Source organism: Poecilia formosa, unplaced genomic scaffold (genome assembly GCF_000485575.1).
Source record: "Poecilia formosa unplaced genomic scaffold, Poecilia_formosa-5.1.2 Scaffold36, whole genome shotgun sequence".
NCBI classification, from domain to species: domain Eukaryota; kingdom Metazoa; phylum Chordata; class Actinopteri; order Cyprinodontiformes; family Poeciliidae; genus Poecilia; species Poecilia formosa.
Genome location: NW_006799975.1, coordinates 75,826 through 95,826, shown reverse-complemented (window position 1 = coordinate 95,826; position 20,001 = coordinate 75,826). Strand labels below are relative to the sequence as shown.

Here is a 20,001-nt window from a genome sequence, read left to right as displayed (position 1 = left end):
TTGTAGCATTTTATTTATTCATGCTTGTTTGGTGGTGCGCAAGTGCACATTGGTGCATTTTAAAAAGAAATCAGGAAAGTGAAAAGACAGACACGAATTTAAATATTAATTTGAGAAGACTAATTAAGAACAGTCCTCATATCTAAAGTCCTCTATATCCAATAGTTAGACATTAATAATAATCGTTATTATTTTGATAATAATATTAATAATTTACAGTGTGTCGCTCAGCAGCCGCTTCACGCCGCGCTCACTCGGCTCTCCTCTCCGCTCCTGCTGCAGCCCAGCCGGCGGAGATGGAAAACGGATTAAAAAGGCGGTGTAAACGCGGTGGGATTTGAAGCGCGCGCGCCGTCTTTTCTTTTTTTCCTGGCTCTGTATTCACCGCATCGCTTTTCTCTGCGTGTGTGTGTGTGTGTGCGTGTGTGTGTTTGTCTTCGTGCAGCTCCTCTCTGCTGGGATCTTGGTCTGCCAGGGGCTGCAGAGCCGTGCTCGTCGACTCATTCAGAACCAAATGCGTGTGTGACAGACTGTCCACCTTCGCCATTTTAGCACGGCTGAACCCCGACATGGTAAGTGCTGCAACGCTGCCTTGACTTCCCTTGACGTTGAAGGTGTCGCAGACTGTGTTTTTGTTCGGGCTGTTATTTGAATCTATTCGCGTTTCTGGGTTGATTTTTATTTCTCTTTGCCTCCCAAAGGGCGTTATTGTCCTTTCATATAAACAGATCCTCCCTCTCTGCTTCTCTCCCTCTCCTTTCTCCTCTCTGTCTCGCCATGCCAAAGCCGTGCAGATAAAGGATATTATAGATTGCCAAGGCAAAGGATTTTTCTAGGTATCTGTTTTTATGGAACTGTTTATGCTATCCAAGAGGAAACGCACGCGGTGAGGACAACACTTGGCTAACCTGTGTATTAATTCACACACATAACAGGTTGAGTAGGATTTACATTAATCTCAAAAATGAAAATAACACCCACCCCACACCATTTAATAGCCTTATTACATGTCATACCATGTATTGATGTCCAGAATAACGTGTTTTAACATACTAAGCGATCAACGGTGTCTCCATGGTTACCAGGCCCCTTGGAGAATGTCCAAGAGGGAACGTCTTGTCTGGGAGTTCAGTAATCTGAAAAGGATACGAACACACACACAAAAAAGAGAAATGTTTATTGAATGTGGATATATGCTGACATATCTATATTTACTGTAACATGCATGGGACAACATGCATGGGTAACAATGGCCTCACAGCATGATTCATTCCTGTGCAGTTAGGCTCAGAGAGAAGAATGCAGAATACCCCAGCAGAATCCTGTAAACTCTAAAGTGTCCCAGTTCCATTAGGGAATAAGGCAGTGTCTTTGTAGGGAATTTTCATTCTCTGCAATTAGTTGTTATTAGACTGGAAATTTCATCAGAAGTGTTTTTTCACCAGTTGCCCTGGCAACAGCTTTGGCACCAAGGCGTTCTTAAAGACATAGCAGGAAGCATGCAGTTCGTCATGCTGCTTATGGCCCAAGGATGAGACTATGAAACAGGTTGGCCTTGCCCAAAAATAAAACATTCAGTGGCAATTAACTAGCTCTTGCATTTATAATGCAGAGTAAACGTTTTTTTTTTTACTGTAACAGTCAAAAAAGGGGGAAAAAAATCAATGTCGTTTTAGTTAGGTTCCTAAAAATGGAAATTTTGCATGCATTTACATACTAAATTTTTGCTAGGAATTTCGAAGACACGTTGTCAGTAGACATGCTGTCTGTAAAGAACAATGTTCATTTTACAAACATATACCTATAAAAAAGTAAAATCAAAGAAACTTATTCTTTTAAGTTATCTCTTAATTTTTTCCCGAGCTGTATATTTCAGTTCTGAATAAAAATGGAAAAAAAAAATCCCCAGGCCTTTAAAAATGATTTCATCCATTTAGCAATTCAATCCATTCATCCATCTTTAAAAACACTTTGACTTTTTTCATTGGAATGGTATATTTAATCATCTATCCATCTATCTGTCCTTCCATCAATTCATCTGTCAATCCATTCCATCTGTCCGTCCATCTTCCTTCCCTCCCTCTTTTTTTTTTTTTTGCATCTACTCTTACAACTATCTGTGGAGTGGGGAAATCTGTTCCTGCAAGTTACAGTTTTCCAAAGGAATGGTTTGATAACACCACTAAAATATCCTTGACATTATTTTTATTTCTATGACATTTTTCCAATACAAAATATCTCAACATTACAACTGGTAGCAAAAATCATTCAAGTCACCAAGGGTCTGCTTAACTGTGTGTAGACTGTCCCACTGACATTCAAACTGAAACATTCCATCAGTATGTTGTGAGTCATTGTGAATTTCTTTTCTCCTTTGCAGATGAACTCCTCTCATTTCTCTTGTCTAATGTTTCCATTTAACTCAGCTAATTAGTGTCATCTTTGATTGGACACTTTATGCTTAATAAATGTGGGGAGAGCTACCCAGTACCTCTAAACCTTCCACAAAACATTGTCACATGTATTAGTCACTTTGAAGATGTTTTTAAATTACTTGTGATTTCAAAACTTAGACATTTTTCTGATATTTTTTGCCTAACTGTAATTTTGGTGATCTTTTCTACCCCGTTATATTTTGGTGTTTTGATAAACTCATCTTACGAGAGCCTAAACATGATAAATGAAAGGAACATTGTAGAACATAAAGTCCTGTTACAACTTTGAAGCATGTGAGCCACTTTTAATGTGCTCTTGTTCTGAATGCTGCAGGTGTATTGGGATAAAGGGTGATAAAGGGGAATTTGATGTTTTACTACATAACTATGGAGGACATTAGTTTTGCTTTAATGTCAAAATCTTAGTTTAGTTTTTTCACCTCTAAGGATCAACTGACTCTCCGACTATCACCACTCTCAATTTCTGTTTCAAGTGCCCAGCATCTCAGGTGTTTGAATCTTCATCATTCATCGTTAGGCAAGATTCAGTGATGCCAGTTTTATCAAATTAGAGTTATAGGTTCTGTTGCAGTCGATAGCTTCAGTTTAAATGCGGTTTGAGAGCTGTGGTGCTCATGCAGCTGAATTGGTAATGTATCCAAAAAATTGTGGCAGCCTGCCTTAGCTAGTGATCAAATTGTTTATGCTACAGATGCATAGCACGGATATTTTGGAGTGATGTTGGAGTGTTATTGTCCCATGGCATCATCTGCTTACACGCCAATGAAATAAAAGAGAGATATGCAATTGTGTGTTGGTGTATTAGTTTTATGTATTACCAGTCTCTCTTCCTTTTTTTGCACAGTCTGTATTGTTTTCTCTTGTATTTATTGTAATGTTCACTCACTCATTCACTACATCACATCTCCCTCATTGCTTTGTAATTTATAATCTTCCTTGAGACGTATGTATTTTTTAGAAAGCTTTAGAGCACGTTTTTGATACTCCTACAGATCCTGTTGCTCAGGCTAAGCAACAGATGCACCGCTAAACATACTACATAGAGCATTAAATAGGGAATTAGTCTCATTATTCCCATTCACATCTGGAACAGTTTTGTTAGTTCTCTTTCAACATTCGTTTTGAAAGAATGATTTGGTAATGAGATACCAAAACATCTCACTACCATGAGATGTTCTCAACATGTTTTGGTGTAGTGAGATACCAAAACATCTCTTTTGGTATCTCACTAGAAGCAATGACTTCACGTGTCCCCACGCTGTCCCACATTATTACAATCCTGATTGTTTTGGTATCTCCCGCGCCTGTCCCCCAGAAGCTCTATTACATCACGCCAGTCCTGACTGGCCAGTAGAAGTGACATCGGCTCCAGGAGGAGGGACTTCCTCCCAGTATAAATGCCTGACGTCACGCAAGATATCTTCAGTCTAATACCTCTTCTCGCTCCCAGAAAGCAACTCTAAGACGGCTAATATGGTAACTATTGAGGTAGCTTAACTGTTCACAGAGCGAGCTAACAACTCGGTTGCCGAATGCTTCTCAATAGCTGTGCTTGGTTGTTCTGAGTTCTTCTACCACTGGTCTGTCACCAAACAGCAGCAGCTGCAGCTAGTCACCAAACTACAAACTAGCTGCGCCTTTTTGCTTTGATTTTAAACAAAGCTTATAGTCATGAAGCTTGGACCTGGACTCACCATAAACAGGACCAAACTACTGACTAGAACAGGGGTGCCCAAACTTTTTGAGAGCAAGATCTACTTTTTCTCTCACCAGCCGCCTGAGATCTACCTCATGACACAGACATAAAAATTACAAATTAAACTCTATTGACTTATTTTGTATGCGAATATGCATCAGTTATAGCAGAAATAATAAAGTGACAGAAAACCTAACGCAGTTTCTTCCTCAGTGAGATTCTGACACTGGGAGGTTACTGGTTTCTCAGTCAGAAGCTGGTTGCAAACCTGAGGCCAGCAGGTGTCAGTCAGTCATGGTAGATCTGAAATTTGGTTTGATGACCTCAATATGAGAAACGAACCAAAAAGCCCAGAAAAGCTAAAGGCAAATCTTCGGAAGTTGGGATATAATTAATTTAATTTCACATAATTATCACGGTAGAATTTGTTAAAACTTAATGAAATATATTTGTCCAATTTGATGTTTGTTGTGACGTATGCTCACAAACGAACGAGGTAATTAGTCCAAGTTTATTGTTTATTGAAAGTTCAGAAACTACAGCAGGTGTAATGAGCCACAGCAAAGGTAAACAAAGGTAAAACAACCCGAACAGACGATCAAATCAAAACCACTCCTACCTTTTTACTTTGTCTCTTTGTAGTTTAAGCACACCTGTTGCCGTGGCAACCGCCTGCGCCCCGCAAGCCAAGCAGAGATTACATTAAAAACAACATTCAGTCCGTTACAATATCAGGTTTCCAGGCTTGATATTTATTTCTTGATTATTAATAAGCCTCTCATGAACACAGCGGTGGTTGAGTAGCTAATTTAAACTCCTGCTCTGCTCTCAGTCGGTCTCGGAGTCGCTTTTTTTTTTCTTTTTTTTTTCTGTTAATGGGACCGAAACGCACTGAATTGCGCAACACATTGTTCAAACAATAATTACTGAGATTATTAATTTTAACACGTTTCGTTGATTTTTTTAAAAATAATTATTCTTTTTTAATGAAGCTACAAACGTTTAAGATCTTAGTGAAAATATTTGATAAGCCCGTCAGAAGAGGAAGTGCTGGTCTCAGCGTCCTGGCGGCGTTCAGTTTGTCACCTGCCGAGATCGACTCAAAACCTTCCGCGATCGACCGGTCGATCGCGATCGACGTATTGGGCACCCCTGGACTAAAACATGCACGTGTGGCAACACCATTGCTGGGGCAGATACCCATTCTGTCTGCGCTTCGTGTCTGGGGCAGCAACATGCCCAGGACGGGTTAGCATCACCAGCGAGCTGCAAACATTGGGCACAGCTCTCTGTTAAAAATCATCAACGCAGGCTAGCGTGCCAAGCTAGCTTTTCAGAGGTGGACCCTGTGCTGGAGGTATCCAGTCCCCTTCCACAAGTTCTTGCCGCAACCAATGAGGGAGAGCTCCCTTTAGCTCAAGCCAGTTGGGGCGACTAGCTTGACAGGGCTGTTGTAAACGAATATTTTAGTAATCAAGTAATCTATCAATTATTCTTAAGATTAATCGAGTAATCACAATAAAAATTTGATGATAAAATATTGGTAAATCTGGCATAATACCGGTGTTACTATCAGATGTCAATATCATTTCATTATTATTTCATTATTATGTCATTATTTGAGCTTCCCTATCAGTTACTCTTTTGTAGTTTAGAAAATTAACATGCAACAATAACAGCTCATTTTCTAAGTTAACCTGCAGAAAAGTTATACAAAAATCTGAAATTATATTCAATTTAATAATAAAGAGGCAGGCTCAAAATATGCTCATAAAAATGTCTATGATCCAGCTTTTAGTTTATGTATTAATCTTCAGTCAGTTTAATAGATGAATTAAACCTTGCCACATACCTGTCAAACTTTGGGTTTGCAAATACGGGAAATGTTGCCTGGAGTCGGAGGCAGGCGAACGAATGAACGTAAGATGTGGGTGAAGGGGGGGGAAATAGACCATGGGACAACCAAATGTAAGTCAGGGGGGGAAAGATGAACGGTAGACCAGGGGACGAACGTAAGAACAGGGGGAGCAATACGGGATATTTATGGCACCTTCGTTCGTCACACTGAGAAACTCATCGACCAGCCATGTACCGCCACAATGCGCTTCGCCACCCATTTGTTCAGACCGGGATGATCTTAACTTTATTGTGTGGTTCGTCCGTAAAGCTACACTTACACTATAAGCATCAACTACTCGCCAGCCGTGTTAAGTCTATCCACTCACCTGTATAAATACTCCTGCAGCGCTCTTCCCGCCATTCACTCTGAACCAGCAGCTCCTGGAGGAGAAAGGCTGCCGTACTCCAGGCATCGCGCCAGTCATTTTAAGGATGCCTATTGGTCCCCCAAAAACGATGAAAACCCAGGCATTATCATCAATCAATAAAGTCCTCCCAGACCGCACTTGAAAATTGGACGTTATGCTGCTAACACTTAGCTTTCGTCAACAACTCAGAGGCAGAAGTGAGAGCTCTGCACAACGCAAATAATGTTCCGGCCGGAACACAGTGCGCTAAATAATAAAACATAAATTAACGAAGCTTCAAGGCAGGTAAATTTTCCTCGAGGAATTTTAATAATTGAGGTACTCAAATCCTGTGACAGACTGGCGACCTGTCCAGGATGTACCCCGCCTCTCGCCCGGAACGTTAGCTGGAGATAGGCACCAGCACCCCTCCCGACCCCACTGAGGGACAAGGGTGTTCAGAAAATGGATGGATGGATGGTACTCAAATCATTTGCGGAATCGTTTCAGCCCTAGTAATTTCCCATTTTTAGGTTTGTTTGTTTGCTTAGGTTTGAGTGAAATGCACAAGATGGTACCACTAAAAGTTCTACTAGTGGTAACATTTAACCAAGCTGCTACCTGTGGTCCAAATTTGAAGCACACTTGCCATCTATCTGCATGATTTTATCTATTATTTAACAATCTAATTTTGATACAATATCAGTACCAAACGTTTATTTAGATTTTCAATGTTACAAACTATAAAACAGCTCAGATTTACAATCTTATCAACAACATGTTATAGGTTTGGGCTGATGTATGACTCTTGTGTTATAACCTTTAAAATGAATGGTTTTACTGTATTATAGTTAGAATTGTATTGCTTAATAACAGCTTATGATTTTGCTGCTAAAGTAGTGTAACATACAGTGGCTTGCAAAACTGTTCTGTATTTTGTCACATTACAACCACAAACATAAATACATTTCATTCAATTTTTATGTGACCAGCACAAAGTGGTATACTATTGTGAAATCGAAAGAAAATTATACATGATTCAAACTTTTTTTTATAAATAAAAAACTGAAAAGTGTGGTGTGCAAAAGTATTCAGGTAGTTCCACTCTCGTCCAAATTTGAAGCACACTTGCCATCTATTTGCATGATTTCATCTATTATTTAACAATCTAATTTTGCATGTTTAGTGGCTGAAAGTTTGCCCATTCTTCTTTGCAAATCAGCTCAAGTTTAGTCAGATTAGATGGAGAGTGTTTGTGAAGCAGTTTTCAGATCTGGCCATATATTCTGGATTGGGTATATGTCTGGTTTCCTTCAGAAGGGGTAAAGGGGTTGTATGAATACGTTTGCACACCACATTTTTCAGTTTTTAATTTGTAAAAACAGTTTTGAGTCATGTATATTTTCATCTGTATGTGTATGTTGCAATGTGACAAAATATAGAAACCTTCAAAGGGTATGAATTAGAGGTGTGCCAATCGATCGGCTACCGATCGTAATCGGCCGAATTCCGTGAAAAAGTGTATGATAGGTGATTGCCGATCACTGTCTCTTGTTGCCGATCACCTAGGCCGATCACCTGTATCTCACTTTGCAGCCTGCGTGTGCAGCTGATCTCCTCTTTCCTTCACACTGAGCAAGCGTGAGGCAACAAATCCTATAGTGTGGAACTATAACGCTCAGAGTGAATGGGGACATTTGGACCTGTACTCACCATGTAATAATTCAAGTCTTCGAGCTGCGGTGTAAGACACTGGTTCTGCTCTCTCTGCTGAACCGCCGCTACGCGCTACCTGTAGTAATATTTCACAGATGGAATGCCGCTCAACCTCCACCAATCAGTGAACTCTCACACTGAGCATATGCTTAAGCTGTATGTAACTTAAAAAAAGAAAAGAAGAGATTTTAGATATGTATTAATATATGTCTATAGATTAGATTAATTTATTGCCAGATAATTTTTCCATTTTGCCAGATAACATAGTATCATGTATACCTAAAAGGAAAAATTAACAGCCATTCCAGGCAATTGGCAGAGATCAGCCTCATGGATGATCAGTACTGGAATCGGCAGCAAAAAACCTGATCGGAGCATCCCTAGTATGAATACTTCTGCAAGCCACTGTATAAAGTAGCTACACCAATAATTATTCTATAATAGAAATACTATAAACTATAAAATCCAGTTTTGATACACATAGAGGCATTTAGAGAACAGATGTTTCCAAATGTAATCAATGGATATTTTAAACATTAAAGTTAAATATCAATAGCTGATCATTTAAAGTAATGGTCAGCTATATTTTGAACAAATGAAAGCAGTGGGGTTTTCTTTCCAATTGAATCAGAGCCAAGAGGACATGCTGACAGAGATGGGGAGTGATGAATTGTTGGAGGAATTTTACAGCTGAGTGGTTAAGTAAGGATACTTGTTCATCACACTGGAGCACCAGAACTGAGTAATGCTTGCCTGTCAGAATGAGGCCATATGATAGTCCCACTAGTTTACTTGGCTTTTTTTTTTTCCTTATTTGTGCATTTATTAGTCATCCCTGCGTTGTACAGGGACATCTGTACGACACAGACATCCCTCGTTGTCTGCGTTGCAGCTGTGCTTCCCTTGTGAATTAACATATGGTATGTAAAGAAACTTAACTTGTCTTTTTCTACAGTGTGAAAAGATAGTTATCTGCTTGCATTATAGGACATTACTGCCACCTTCTGTAAGGATTGGGAATAGATGAGACTCCATTTATGTTTTTTGTTCCTTGGCATTCTTTGCCAAGAAAAAAAGCAGTGACCCTGTAAAACGGGTCCGCAACACACTTCTAGAGCTTGACAAAGGCTGCCCTAGATTTGTACAGAATATGTTAATATGATTCTACTTGTACATCCTTTTTATTATGATATTGTGTGAAAAATTAGTTTGAAAGACAGGGTTTTTATTTAAAGCATTCCATGTTACTTTTGTTTTGAGGTAGCCTCCAACCCTTGGGTAAACATCACATTGTTAGCATGTCATCATATTAACATGAATGAACTGTAAGTGAATAATTGTAATGTAACCTATCCTCCTTTACAGAAATGCAGATATCTATTTGCATGTGTGATGTAAACATTCTTGCCAGTGATGAGCAGTGAAATAGTCTCCTGTTATGATGTTAGTAAGCATCTACCAGGCTGTTTCATACCTCTACCCCATCTCCCACAGCTAGCTATGTAGTGAGCCAGTCATAACCACCATGCTAGTTATTCCTGCTGCAACACAGTAGCTTGTAAACCTGGCCTCTCTGTCTGCAGCTATACTGCTACTGCCCCAGCATGACAAACACCCCAAAGTCTGTCCTCTCTGTTGCTTTGGTTCTCCTTTTAGTCTCACACTTTTTCATCACGCTATTTTACTTTTACTGTTATTTTAACTTTCCTTCTCTCATTTTGTGGTGTGTTGTTTTTTTATACCTTCATTGTCTCTGCTTGTGTCCAGTTTACAGTGTCAATTAATAAAAGACCTGCACTTGGTGGCTAAAGTCCCTAAACAGATTTCTTCCAGTATTAGTTATATGGATGGTCATGTGGAATAGGATTGAGAAATGTCATTTTATTTTCAGTGAGCCTGTGTTAGCCTCTTCATGCTTCTTCAGATTTGCTACCTGGTGTTTCCTGGTGTAAGAGCCATATGAATGAAATGAATAATTATTGAGGTGACAGGAGGACATGGCTTTGACACTTGGGTGGTGGGAGTGTCGAGGTGGGCGTGGCTGTCACTAAAGGTATGAATGGGAGCCATACTGGCATGCTGGCTTATTATGTTTGAGGAAGCGGGTGCGCTGGGGTGGTCATAATTTCTGTTGACCGTGTTATAATGCTGTTTATTATTGGATGGTTTGGCCTGGTCAGTATTTGTCAATCTGTGTAAGATTGTAAGTAAGATAATAAAAGGGGAATAAATAAATGATTGCAACAACAAAGCAGCAGCCTGGAGTTTTTTGAAGCACGCGTCGGACAGTTTGAAATTCCCCGAGTTATCCCAGTGCGGCCCTCATACATCATTAGCTTTGCTGTACAACTACCTGGTGCTTGCTGAAGAACTTTTTAGCCAATTAGCCTACATTGTAAAAGCAACAAACACATTGGACTTGCTGAGGTTTATGGGCTTCAGGCCATCATACTGTTTACAAAATTTGTATTGATATAGTTTAAGTCAGTGTTGTAGTCAAGACCACCTAACCCGAGTCAAGTCAATACCAAGATCAGAGATACCAAGTCTTTAGACTTTTTAAAGACCTGTCTCAAAAGTCTTAGTTGAGACAAGACCAAGACTTTTTAGGGTCCAAGACCGAGTCGAGACCAAGACCGAGGGAGATCGAGACCGAGTCAAGACAACGACCAACGCTCTGCACTACATGATACAATAAAAAGTGAAATATGATCAAAAGTTCTTCTTAAATTGATCTGAAAGATCCACATTCCAACAAAACACCCAGATATTAAATACTTAGAGCTGAAATAAACTGAACCAATATCATTATCTATTCAAACTCTTTGTTCAGCTTTGCTTCCCTCTCTGTGCCACAATCCGCGGAGGATTCATGCCTCCCCAGACAAAAAAAAGCCCTGGGTGGTTGCCCATATTGCCTATGTCAGAAACCACCACTGTCTGCACCATTAAGCATAGCAATTAAGGCAATGCGGTAATGATAAGCAACACTCAATTATAAAAACTGACCAAATAGCAACAATCAAGAAGTAACCAAGCAGAAAGAGTGCACCATACTTTCTCACTCTGCCTACTGCAGAGTGAGAAAAGAATCACTTTTGTCAGTAGTAAAAAAGAATTTGGCTATTTCATCCTAGATGATCGTTTATCTGGGAGTGGAGCTGAACTCACTTATGATGAGAGCCCCATTAGCACAGCCAATAATCAAGGCTCTGACAGCGGAGCTCTGTTTTGTCAGGCCTCGCAGCGTAGTGGCAGCTCCGTCAGTCACTCGGCTGCTGGGGATGATATCAGTGGCTCACGTGGTGATTCCGCTGGGTTTGTTGTACATGAGACGCCTTTAGAGATGGTTCGCTCGCCTGCGCATAGATCCTGTGCGCAAGAAGAGGCGCATGATCTCTGTTCCTCCTTCAGTGGGAGCCGATCTGACTAAATGGGGAAGCCCAGCATTCTGGCAGAGGGAGGCCCCCTCAGCAGACCTATGTCACACCTATCGGTGTTCACAGACGCATCCCTGTTGGGATGGGGAGGAATGTGTCTGTCTCAGGTGGTTGGAGCACAGTGGCCAGATGACATGACTCTTCATATAAATGTGCTGGAGCTCCTCATGGTGCTGGAGGTGACTCAGCACTTTGCTCCTCTGCTGAAGGGTCAACATGTTCTGATCCACACGGACAACAGAGTGGTAGCAGCCTAAGTAAATCGCCAGGGAGGTGTGCGCTCCACTAAGCTGTTAAACATCACCAGACAGCTGCTGTGCGGGGCGCATGTAAACCTGCTCTGTTTGTTGTTTTTACCTTAGAGTGGTCAACTCTCTGTGATTCCTATACCAGTTTGATACAGTAGGGGCTTCCACACTTCCCTTATCTGTGTCCTCTGTCACTTTTGTCAGTAGTAAAAACTGTTTAATCTCCTGTTAACATGCCTTGTGACCTGCAACATGGGTGCTAAGATGATCGCACTGGGTTTACAAGGCAGCGACGGAGACCTGCTGCTGTGCAGAGCTGCGCAGGAGCTGCTAGACTCATGGCAGCAAACCAGCATAACGCAAAGAAATTTGCACAGTTTTTCCCCCAACTAACTGACTGAGTTGAGTAATGGTGATGGATGCAGGTGATGTTAGCTAAAAGATGACTAGCTAATATCAATACAGCACATTAAACTTAACAAGTAGCCTGTAGGCTACTGATGATGTTGTCTATGTTCAGCTATGTCGATTCATTTTGCCCCACAAAATAAGTCGATGCCCCATCCTGTTAAACCCGTCTGGAGCCGGGGCTGCCCCAGCGTCTTGAACAGAGGAGCAGACATCATGTCCAGGGACGGTCTTTTATGCGTTTCCCCCAGTTCCATTGATTCCAAGGCTCCTGGACCGAGTTCAAGAGGAACAGCTGTCGATAATCCTGGCACCCGAGAATAAGAACGCGGCGTGGTTTCCCAGTCTGCAACAGCTGGTGTCAGGTCGACCGTGGAAGCTGCCATAGAGAGAGGATGCGCTCTCCCAGGCCCAGGCTGGGGGAGCGATCAGGAGCCACCCAGCGTCTCTGGGTCTGGCGGCTGAACGGGAGCACCTAGAGAGGCTTGGTCTCCCTCAACGTGTGGTGTGCACCATTCAGTGCTATAACTACCACAGCGTTATATGCTTCAAAATGGTCAGCCTTCCAACACTGGTGCACGGGAGAGAGGGTGGAGCCTATTTCATGTCCTTTAGGCTGCGTCCTGTCATTTCTCCAGCAGCTGATGGACAGAAATTTAGCTTTCAGCACCATTAAAACATATGCTGCAGCTATTTCCTCCCCTGAGGGTTTTTGGTGACAGAACAGTCTTCAACCACCTGCTGATGAAGTGGTTTCTGAGAGGTGTGCGCAGAAGCAGACAGGTGTCATGCCCACTTGCTCCTCTGTGGGATTTAACACTGGTCCTGCACGCTCTGGTTGAAGCTCCATTTGAGCCTTTAGCCCAGGCTCCTCTTAAGTTCCTGTCTTTTAAAACTGCTCTGCTGTTGGTCCTTACGTCTGCAAAGAGAGTGAGTGATTTTTCCACTTTCTCTGTTGCTCCTTCTTGTCTCAGAATATGAGCCNAAGCAACACTCAATTATAAAAACTGACCAAATAGCAACAATCAAGAAGTAACCAAGCAGAAAGAGTGCACCATACTTTCTCACTCTGCCTACTGTTGCATGAAGCCAGGTAGCAGAACTATAATGTCTACCACCATGACACGTGATGAAAATAACACGTGATGTACACGGAATACGAGTGTTCTGTGTGATCTTACGTTCTTGATTAAATAAATATATTCAATCATCAAATAAATCATTGAATAAATATATTTATTCAATAATAGAATAATAGAAATTGTTCTATTTTTGATCAAATAGAATAATAGTTACTGGAGTGCGTGCAGAGCATTACAAAAACAAAGAACGATTCTCAGTGAGACTCCAGTCCTATCGTTCATAGTAAAGTTTCAGAAGAACATCTCATTTGTGAATGTCATATCACTATATTGCAGACTTTGGTCACAGCGTTGTCACACAAGTGTGACACGTCAGCAAACACCTCCACACAATAAGTGCAGTAAGTGACTGATTTTTTCATCGCAAATGCAGCATATTTGTCAGATTTTCAAGCTAAAAGTCAACTAACTCTGGTCTATAAATGATTTCACTATGAAATAGTCACAGTTTCAACTGATTTTAATAACATGTCAAATATAGCTCCTGCTGGACTTCCTCACACTCACTGTTTTTGTTACGTTAGGTTCACAGCCCAGCCTCATGCAAGCCTACAATTAACCCATATTTACATGAATGGTGTAGCAAATAACACAATAACCTCTGACTGTTCCTTCTCGGTGCTTCACTTTTTCTGTCAGTGATTGCATTGTGTTGACTTGGCACAGGTTTTCAGGTGATAATTTACTTATGATTTATTGTGGTGCAGTGCAGTTTTTGTCTTATGAATTTGATATTCTTGTGCATTTTGCCTGCCAAATAAGAAATTCAAATATATCAGGGGTGTCAAACTCCAGTCCTCAAGGACCACTATCCTGCAGTTTTTAGATGTGCCACAGGTACAAAACACTGGAATGAAATGGCTTAATTACCTCCTTCTTGTGTAGAGGCCTGCTAATGACCTAATTATTCTATTCAGGTGTGGTGCAGCAGAGGCACATCTAAAAGTTGCAGTCAGTGGCCCTCCAGGACTGAAGTTTGACACCTGTGAAATATATGAATAAGTTATATGAGAATCCACAATTTGGACTTAATCAGAATGATTAAAAGGTATTGAAAAAGCAAATCTACCATTAATTGCAACTTATTCATCTCACACCACGTTGCTAAAAGTATTTGTTCTATTTCTTATAGGCTTTGCCCTTTAAGGCTATCGCTAGTGGGTTTATCCCTCGCGCGCAGCGCAGCACTGAAAAAAGCTGAATCCATGCCCACCTACTGGGTGGGCTTCACCCCGGTCTGTATAAATAACGGTCAGACTGGACAAACGGCTCCTTCTTTTTCTTCAGCGAAAGATAGCACCGTTTTAAGAGCGTATGTCCGTTTTGCCCGTCTTGTCAGACAGGGTACATCATGTCTTTTGATGGGCACCGGATCTTCGAGGGTTGCCTGGGTCCCCAGCACGCCGACCTCACCTTGACGCCTTAGCCCTCTTGCCGCTCCTGTGCTCTCGCGGGTTCGCCCTCGGCCTGACATGAACGCGGCCGTGTCATGCAGCATGGAGGCTAACAACCAGCCCTTTCTGGCCCCCGTGAGTACCCCAGAGAATCTCCGAAGCAGGGGAAGGCGGTAGGGGTCTGACTTGGCTATAGTTCATGCAAACCACAGCACCTCACATGAATGCACGCCCGCTTTCAGAACATTATTCAGAGTGGTGGAGCGGATGCTCCTTGGACAGATGGATGGATTGGTTAATCAGCAGGGATTACATGCTGCAGTTTGGAGGCAGGCCTCCACCTTGGAGACTCTTCTACCACTTCTGGAGCAGAACGCCGCTCTTCTGTCAGAGCTGCAGGAACTTGTGGCGAAATGTGTAATTTCCATGGTTCCCAAGGGAGAAGAAAATGCGGAGTTTTATTCCTGCTATTTTCTGGTCCCCAAAAACAGGAGGAGTGAGACCTCCTGTTGGAAATTCTCGATCTGTACCTGTTCAACAACTCGATCGCGGAGAGGTCATTCCACATGCTGACAATCAGACAGGTGCTAGAAAACATTCACCAGGACGACTGGTTCTCCTCCATAGATTTTAAAGACGCATACTTCCACGTCCCCATCATGCTGAAACACTGAAAGTATCTGCGTTTCTCCTTCCAGAGGACCCAGTATCAGTAAAACCATCTGCCATTCGGTTATTCTCTCGCCTCGTACACGTTTTCCCAAATGTGTGGAAACAGTCTGCAGCCACTGCACATGGCAGGGATGAGAGTCCTCTTCTATCTGGACGACCTGCTTTTACTGGCTCGGTCCAGAGAGGAACACATCACATCTGCTGAGTCTGGGATTTTCCATCAACTGGGAAAAGAATTTGGCTATTTCATCCCAGATGATCGTTTATCTGGGAGTGGAGCTGAACTCAGTTATGATGAGAGCCCCATTAGCACAGCCGATAATCGAGGCTCTGACAGCGGAGCTGTGCTTTGTCAGGCCTCGCAGCATAGTGGCAGCTCCGTCAGTCACTCAGCTGCTGGGGATATCAGTGGCTCACGTGGTGATTCTGCTGGGTTTGTTGTACATGAGAAGCCTTCAGAGATGGTTCGCTCGCCTGCGCATAGATCCTGTGTGCAAGAAGAGGCGCATGATCTCTGTTCCTCCTTCAGTGGTAGCCGATCTGACTAAATGGGGAAGCCCCAGCATTCTGGCAGAGGGAGGTCCCCTCAGCAGACCTATGTCACACCTATCGGTGTTCACAGACGCATCCCTGTTGGGATGGGGAGGAACGTGTCTGTCTCAGGTGGTTGGAGCACAGTGGCCGGATGACATCCCAGATAGCACAGAATGATTGAAACAACATTGAATCAATGTCAGCCAGAAACATTGAATCAACGTTGAACGCTGACATTGAAACAANCAGGCTCCTCTTAAGTTCCTGTCTTTTAAAACTGCTCTGCTGTTGGTCCTTACGTCTGCAAAGAGAGTGAGCGATTTTTCCACTCTCTCTGTTGCTCCTTCTTGTCTCAGAATACGAGCCGACGGCAGCTCAGCTGTGCTGCGTCCCAACCCTGCACAGCAAATTTGGAAGTGTTCCATCAACTCCTACAGAGTTAAATTCAAAACTTTGAAAGTGTCTACATTGGTCCACTCTGGATGGTGTAGAAGTTACTTTTGAAAGTGTTATTTGTGATAGAGTTGAATCAACACTCACAGTAATTGAAATCAAACACACTTCAGTGTTAATCTACCCAACACTAGTGTATATTGTCAAAAGTTAACACTATGAACGTGTTAATCCAACACAGAACGGTGTAAAGTATATATAAACATAGAAATCAGAGTTTTGAAATACTACTGGCAGGGTGCGCTGTGGTGGTGCAGGGGTTAAGCACAACCCACATATGAAGGCTCTAGTTTTCAATGCAGCTGTTGTGGGTTCACTTTCCAGTCTTCCCCTTCTCTCATTACTCACTTTTTTTTTGTCAATTTACAACCAAATAAAAGCCACTAGAGCAATTAAAATCTTTTTTCCCCAGAAACTATTGACCATCAATAATGCCCAAATTAATTTTAAAAGACATTAGATGCCACATTAGATGCTACAAACACACCAGCACCAGTTGCAGTATGTAATCTATTTTTATTTCAAAACATCAAACAGCACTGACAGCAATATACAACAAAGGTCATACATTCATGGTACTTTGCACTGAAGGTGAAGTGTGCTTTGAAAGTTCATTGGAAGCGGCCATGGATGGTCTTCTGATCACTGATGGTGAAGTGTCTTTGGTGCTGCTCTTGTTTTCACCAACATGAAGGAGGAAGACTTCCAGCCTGGAAGGAAAAACAAGAAATATAGCAGAAACATTAGGATAATAAATGCATATGTTTAAAAAGAAGTGTGAGCAAAACTAATCAGACTCACCTGTGTGTGTCACCGTCATTCATTCACATTACTCTGCCCACCTGGTTTATAAGATAAAGCATAAAAAAGTCAGAAATAATTACTAAATAAATTAGTCAGCTTATAGAAAAAATTTTGGACAGCATTAAAAGTCGTGCCAGCCTGTCTGAAGAAATGTGTTGAAGTCATCATAACAAGCTTTAGTCACCAACATGACACACTGACAAAGAAAAAAACATTTTGGCAGTTTTTAGATGTGCCACAGGTACAAAACACCAAAGTCGAATGGCTTAATTGCCTCCTCATTGTGTAGATATGTTCTCCAGAGTCCTGCTTATCACCTAATTATTGTAATAGGGTGTGGTGCAGCAGCGGCACATCTAAATGTTGCAGGACACTGGCCCTCCAGGACTGGAGTTTGACACCTGTGGCATAGATCAAGCCAATGGTCCAGCATAGCCACTCCCCCATTTTGCAGTCTACAGCCAAAAACTTAAAGAAAATGACCCCGCAGCTAAATAATGTTAACTCAAATGGCCTCCAGATTGTCCTGACAGTTTCAATGTTCGGTTAAGATAATAAACAGTCGTATATACCGTGATATGCAAACAAATAAACGTACGTTAAGCAAACTATGTACTGTTTGTGAATCGATACTCTTGTGTAAACAGAAAAATAATGCCTCCATAAAAAATAGTCAAAAATGTGATCATTTTAACATGGAACTTACCTTGTTATAATAAGCTCCAGACAAGACGCCATACTGCTGCCTCCTCTCCTCAGGCAAACATGTGACCCAGTAGCGGAACAAGATGGCATCGGCCAGGGGGCGGGGCTAATGACTGGGCCCAAATAATAAAGCTCATGATAATTTAACTTATGAACTTTAAATGATGTTTTGTGAAATTTTAGACAGGATCGGAGGTGATCGGCAACAAAAATGAGTCAACACGCTGGTCTGCTAGAATAAATGTGTCTTTTATTCCCCACAGATTACAGCAAAGCAATGCTGCACAGCAAAGCAATCATTCATACACTGATACGTGATGCTATATATTGTCCTCTAATATATCTATCGCTCTTACCTTGACACAAGGATCGGAGAGCCGTCGATCCAGGCAGAGTAGCAATCACGTGGCCGGGCGTCCGTACGCGACCCACGGCAGATTCTGCCAAGATGAGGAACTCCCCCAATTTTATACTCCTTAACAAACATCCTTGCGTGAGAGTGAGGGATAGCCACTTCCTCTCTCCCAGGCAGGTTCTCCAAGAATAGTGTGGCCATTTCCCATTTCATATATGACCACAAATTCCAGCCATTGTTCGAATCAGGTCAGAATGACCTCTTACTATCTCAAGGTACAACATGAACTCAGAGCGTGGTCAGGTTATGAAACACAGAATGACCATTCAATTGTCCATGTGTCCAATAATACCTTGCACAAACTCAGAGCGTGATCAGTGACATGATTAGGTTACAACCGTCCACTGTCCACGCGCTTAAGACGTGTACAACAATGCCTGTCACGAACTCAGAGCGTGATACCATTGTTTAGCATGAGCTCGGAGCGTGATCAGGTTATGAAACAGATTATGAAAGCATGTTATGCAATACATATAGAGTATAAGACATTATCAAAGAACAAATATAATATTTCTATATCATGAGCTTATCATGATAAGCTTATCATGAGCGGTGTTGTTAGCCCGCTGCTGCGGGCTAACAAGTTTCATCACCACAGAGAGCGACTATGTCATTTTGAAGTCCATCTGACATGAAGTACAACAAACCAAGAGAAGAACAGAAACATCAGGCTACTGGTCACTAATGATGAAACAACACAAATTCAAAACATGTTAACGTAGTTCGTAGAAATGCTCTAGCTAGTTTGCCATTTGTTGCCAAGTGACTGACGATGACGTTGGTGACAAGCTTTACCCAGAATGCACCTAGAGACAATAAGGACGATTCATTTGTAGTTTTGTGTGTCAAAAAGTGAAAATAAAGCCAGTCATGTAGCACAACATTTTACTCAATATTTTACACTAACTATGTCACTAAAATCAGTCAGTCTGGTAAGGTTTTTTAGCAACCATGAGTCAACAATGGGGCACCCTACTATATAATTTGCTGCTCAACCATTTAAACCCATTCAATAAAGTTTTATATGCAAGCTTCTTGAGCTAATCTGAAGGACACATAGAATTTGGAGATATGTAGATATTGACTCTGCAGAAAGAACAGTGACTTCTACTCACTATCTGCTGACCTATTTGCTGTAGCATAAATAGTGGTGAGATTTTTTGACTTATTGCACAGATGACATCATTAGCTTTTTGCAATAAACAATAAATGATAAATGAAAATGATCAACCTCATTTTAATTTGTCAGCTTTATCATTTCTTCCTGCCCTTTTCTCTTTCTATTGATGACACTTGATGAGAAAAGCCTCAACTCCTGTGCTCTCCACTGACCCCCTCCCCTTTCTCATTTCCTTAGTGTAAGGGAGGAGTGAACTATTGCATCACGTAGTTGTATATGCCCATCTTCTCTATCTAAATCTAATGATTATTGAAGGGCAATATAGTATACAGACTTCATAAGCTGCACTCTGTTGGTTGAATGTAGTTTTCATTTCCACTTTGGTTTTATGTTTAGTTTTTATTCAAGTGCATTTTTTGTTAACGGAGACTGAGAGTTCATTTTATTTTTGTTTTTGGTTGTTTTGTTTGTTTACCAGTTCTAGTGTTAAGTGTTCTTCTGGAAATAATGTGTATTTATTTTTGGCAGTATGTGCTTACATTATTATGTCTT

The 20,001-nt window shown here is 41.5% G+C and overlaps 1 protein-coding gene across 9 annotated transcripts in view; it reads left to right on the top strand.

Moving 5' to 3' along the window:
- The window catches only part of adgrb1a (adhesion G protein-coupled receptor B1a), a 240,299-nt gene that overhangs the window by 148,827 nt on the left and 71,471 nt on the right, over window positions 1-20,001 (top strand). For all 9 annotated transcript variants that reach the window (XM_016670626.1, XM_007550410.2, XM_016670629.1 and 6 more), the window contains one exon: window positions 446-572. In XM_016670626.1, the coding sequence (XP_016526112.1) occupies window positions 446-572 (127 nt within the window). The remainder of the gene's footprint in view (window positions 1-445; window positions 573-20,001) is intronic.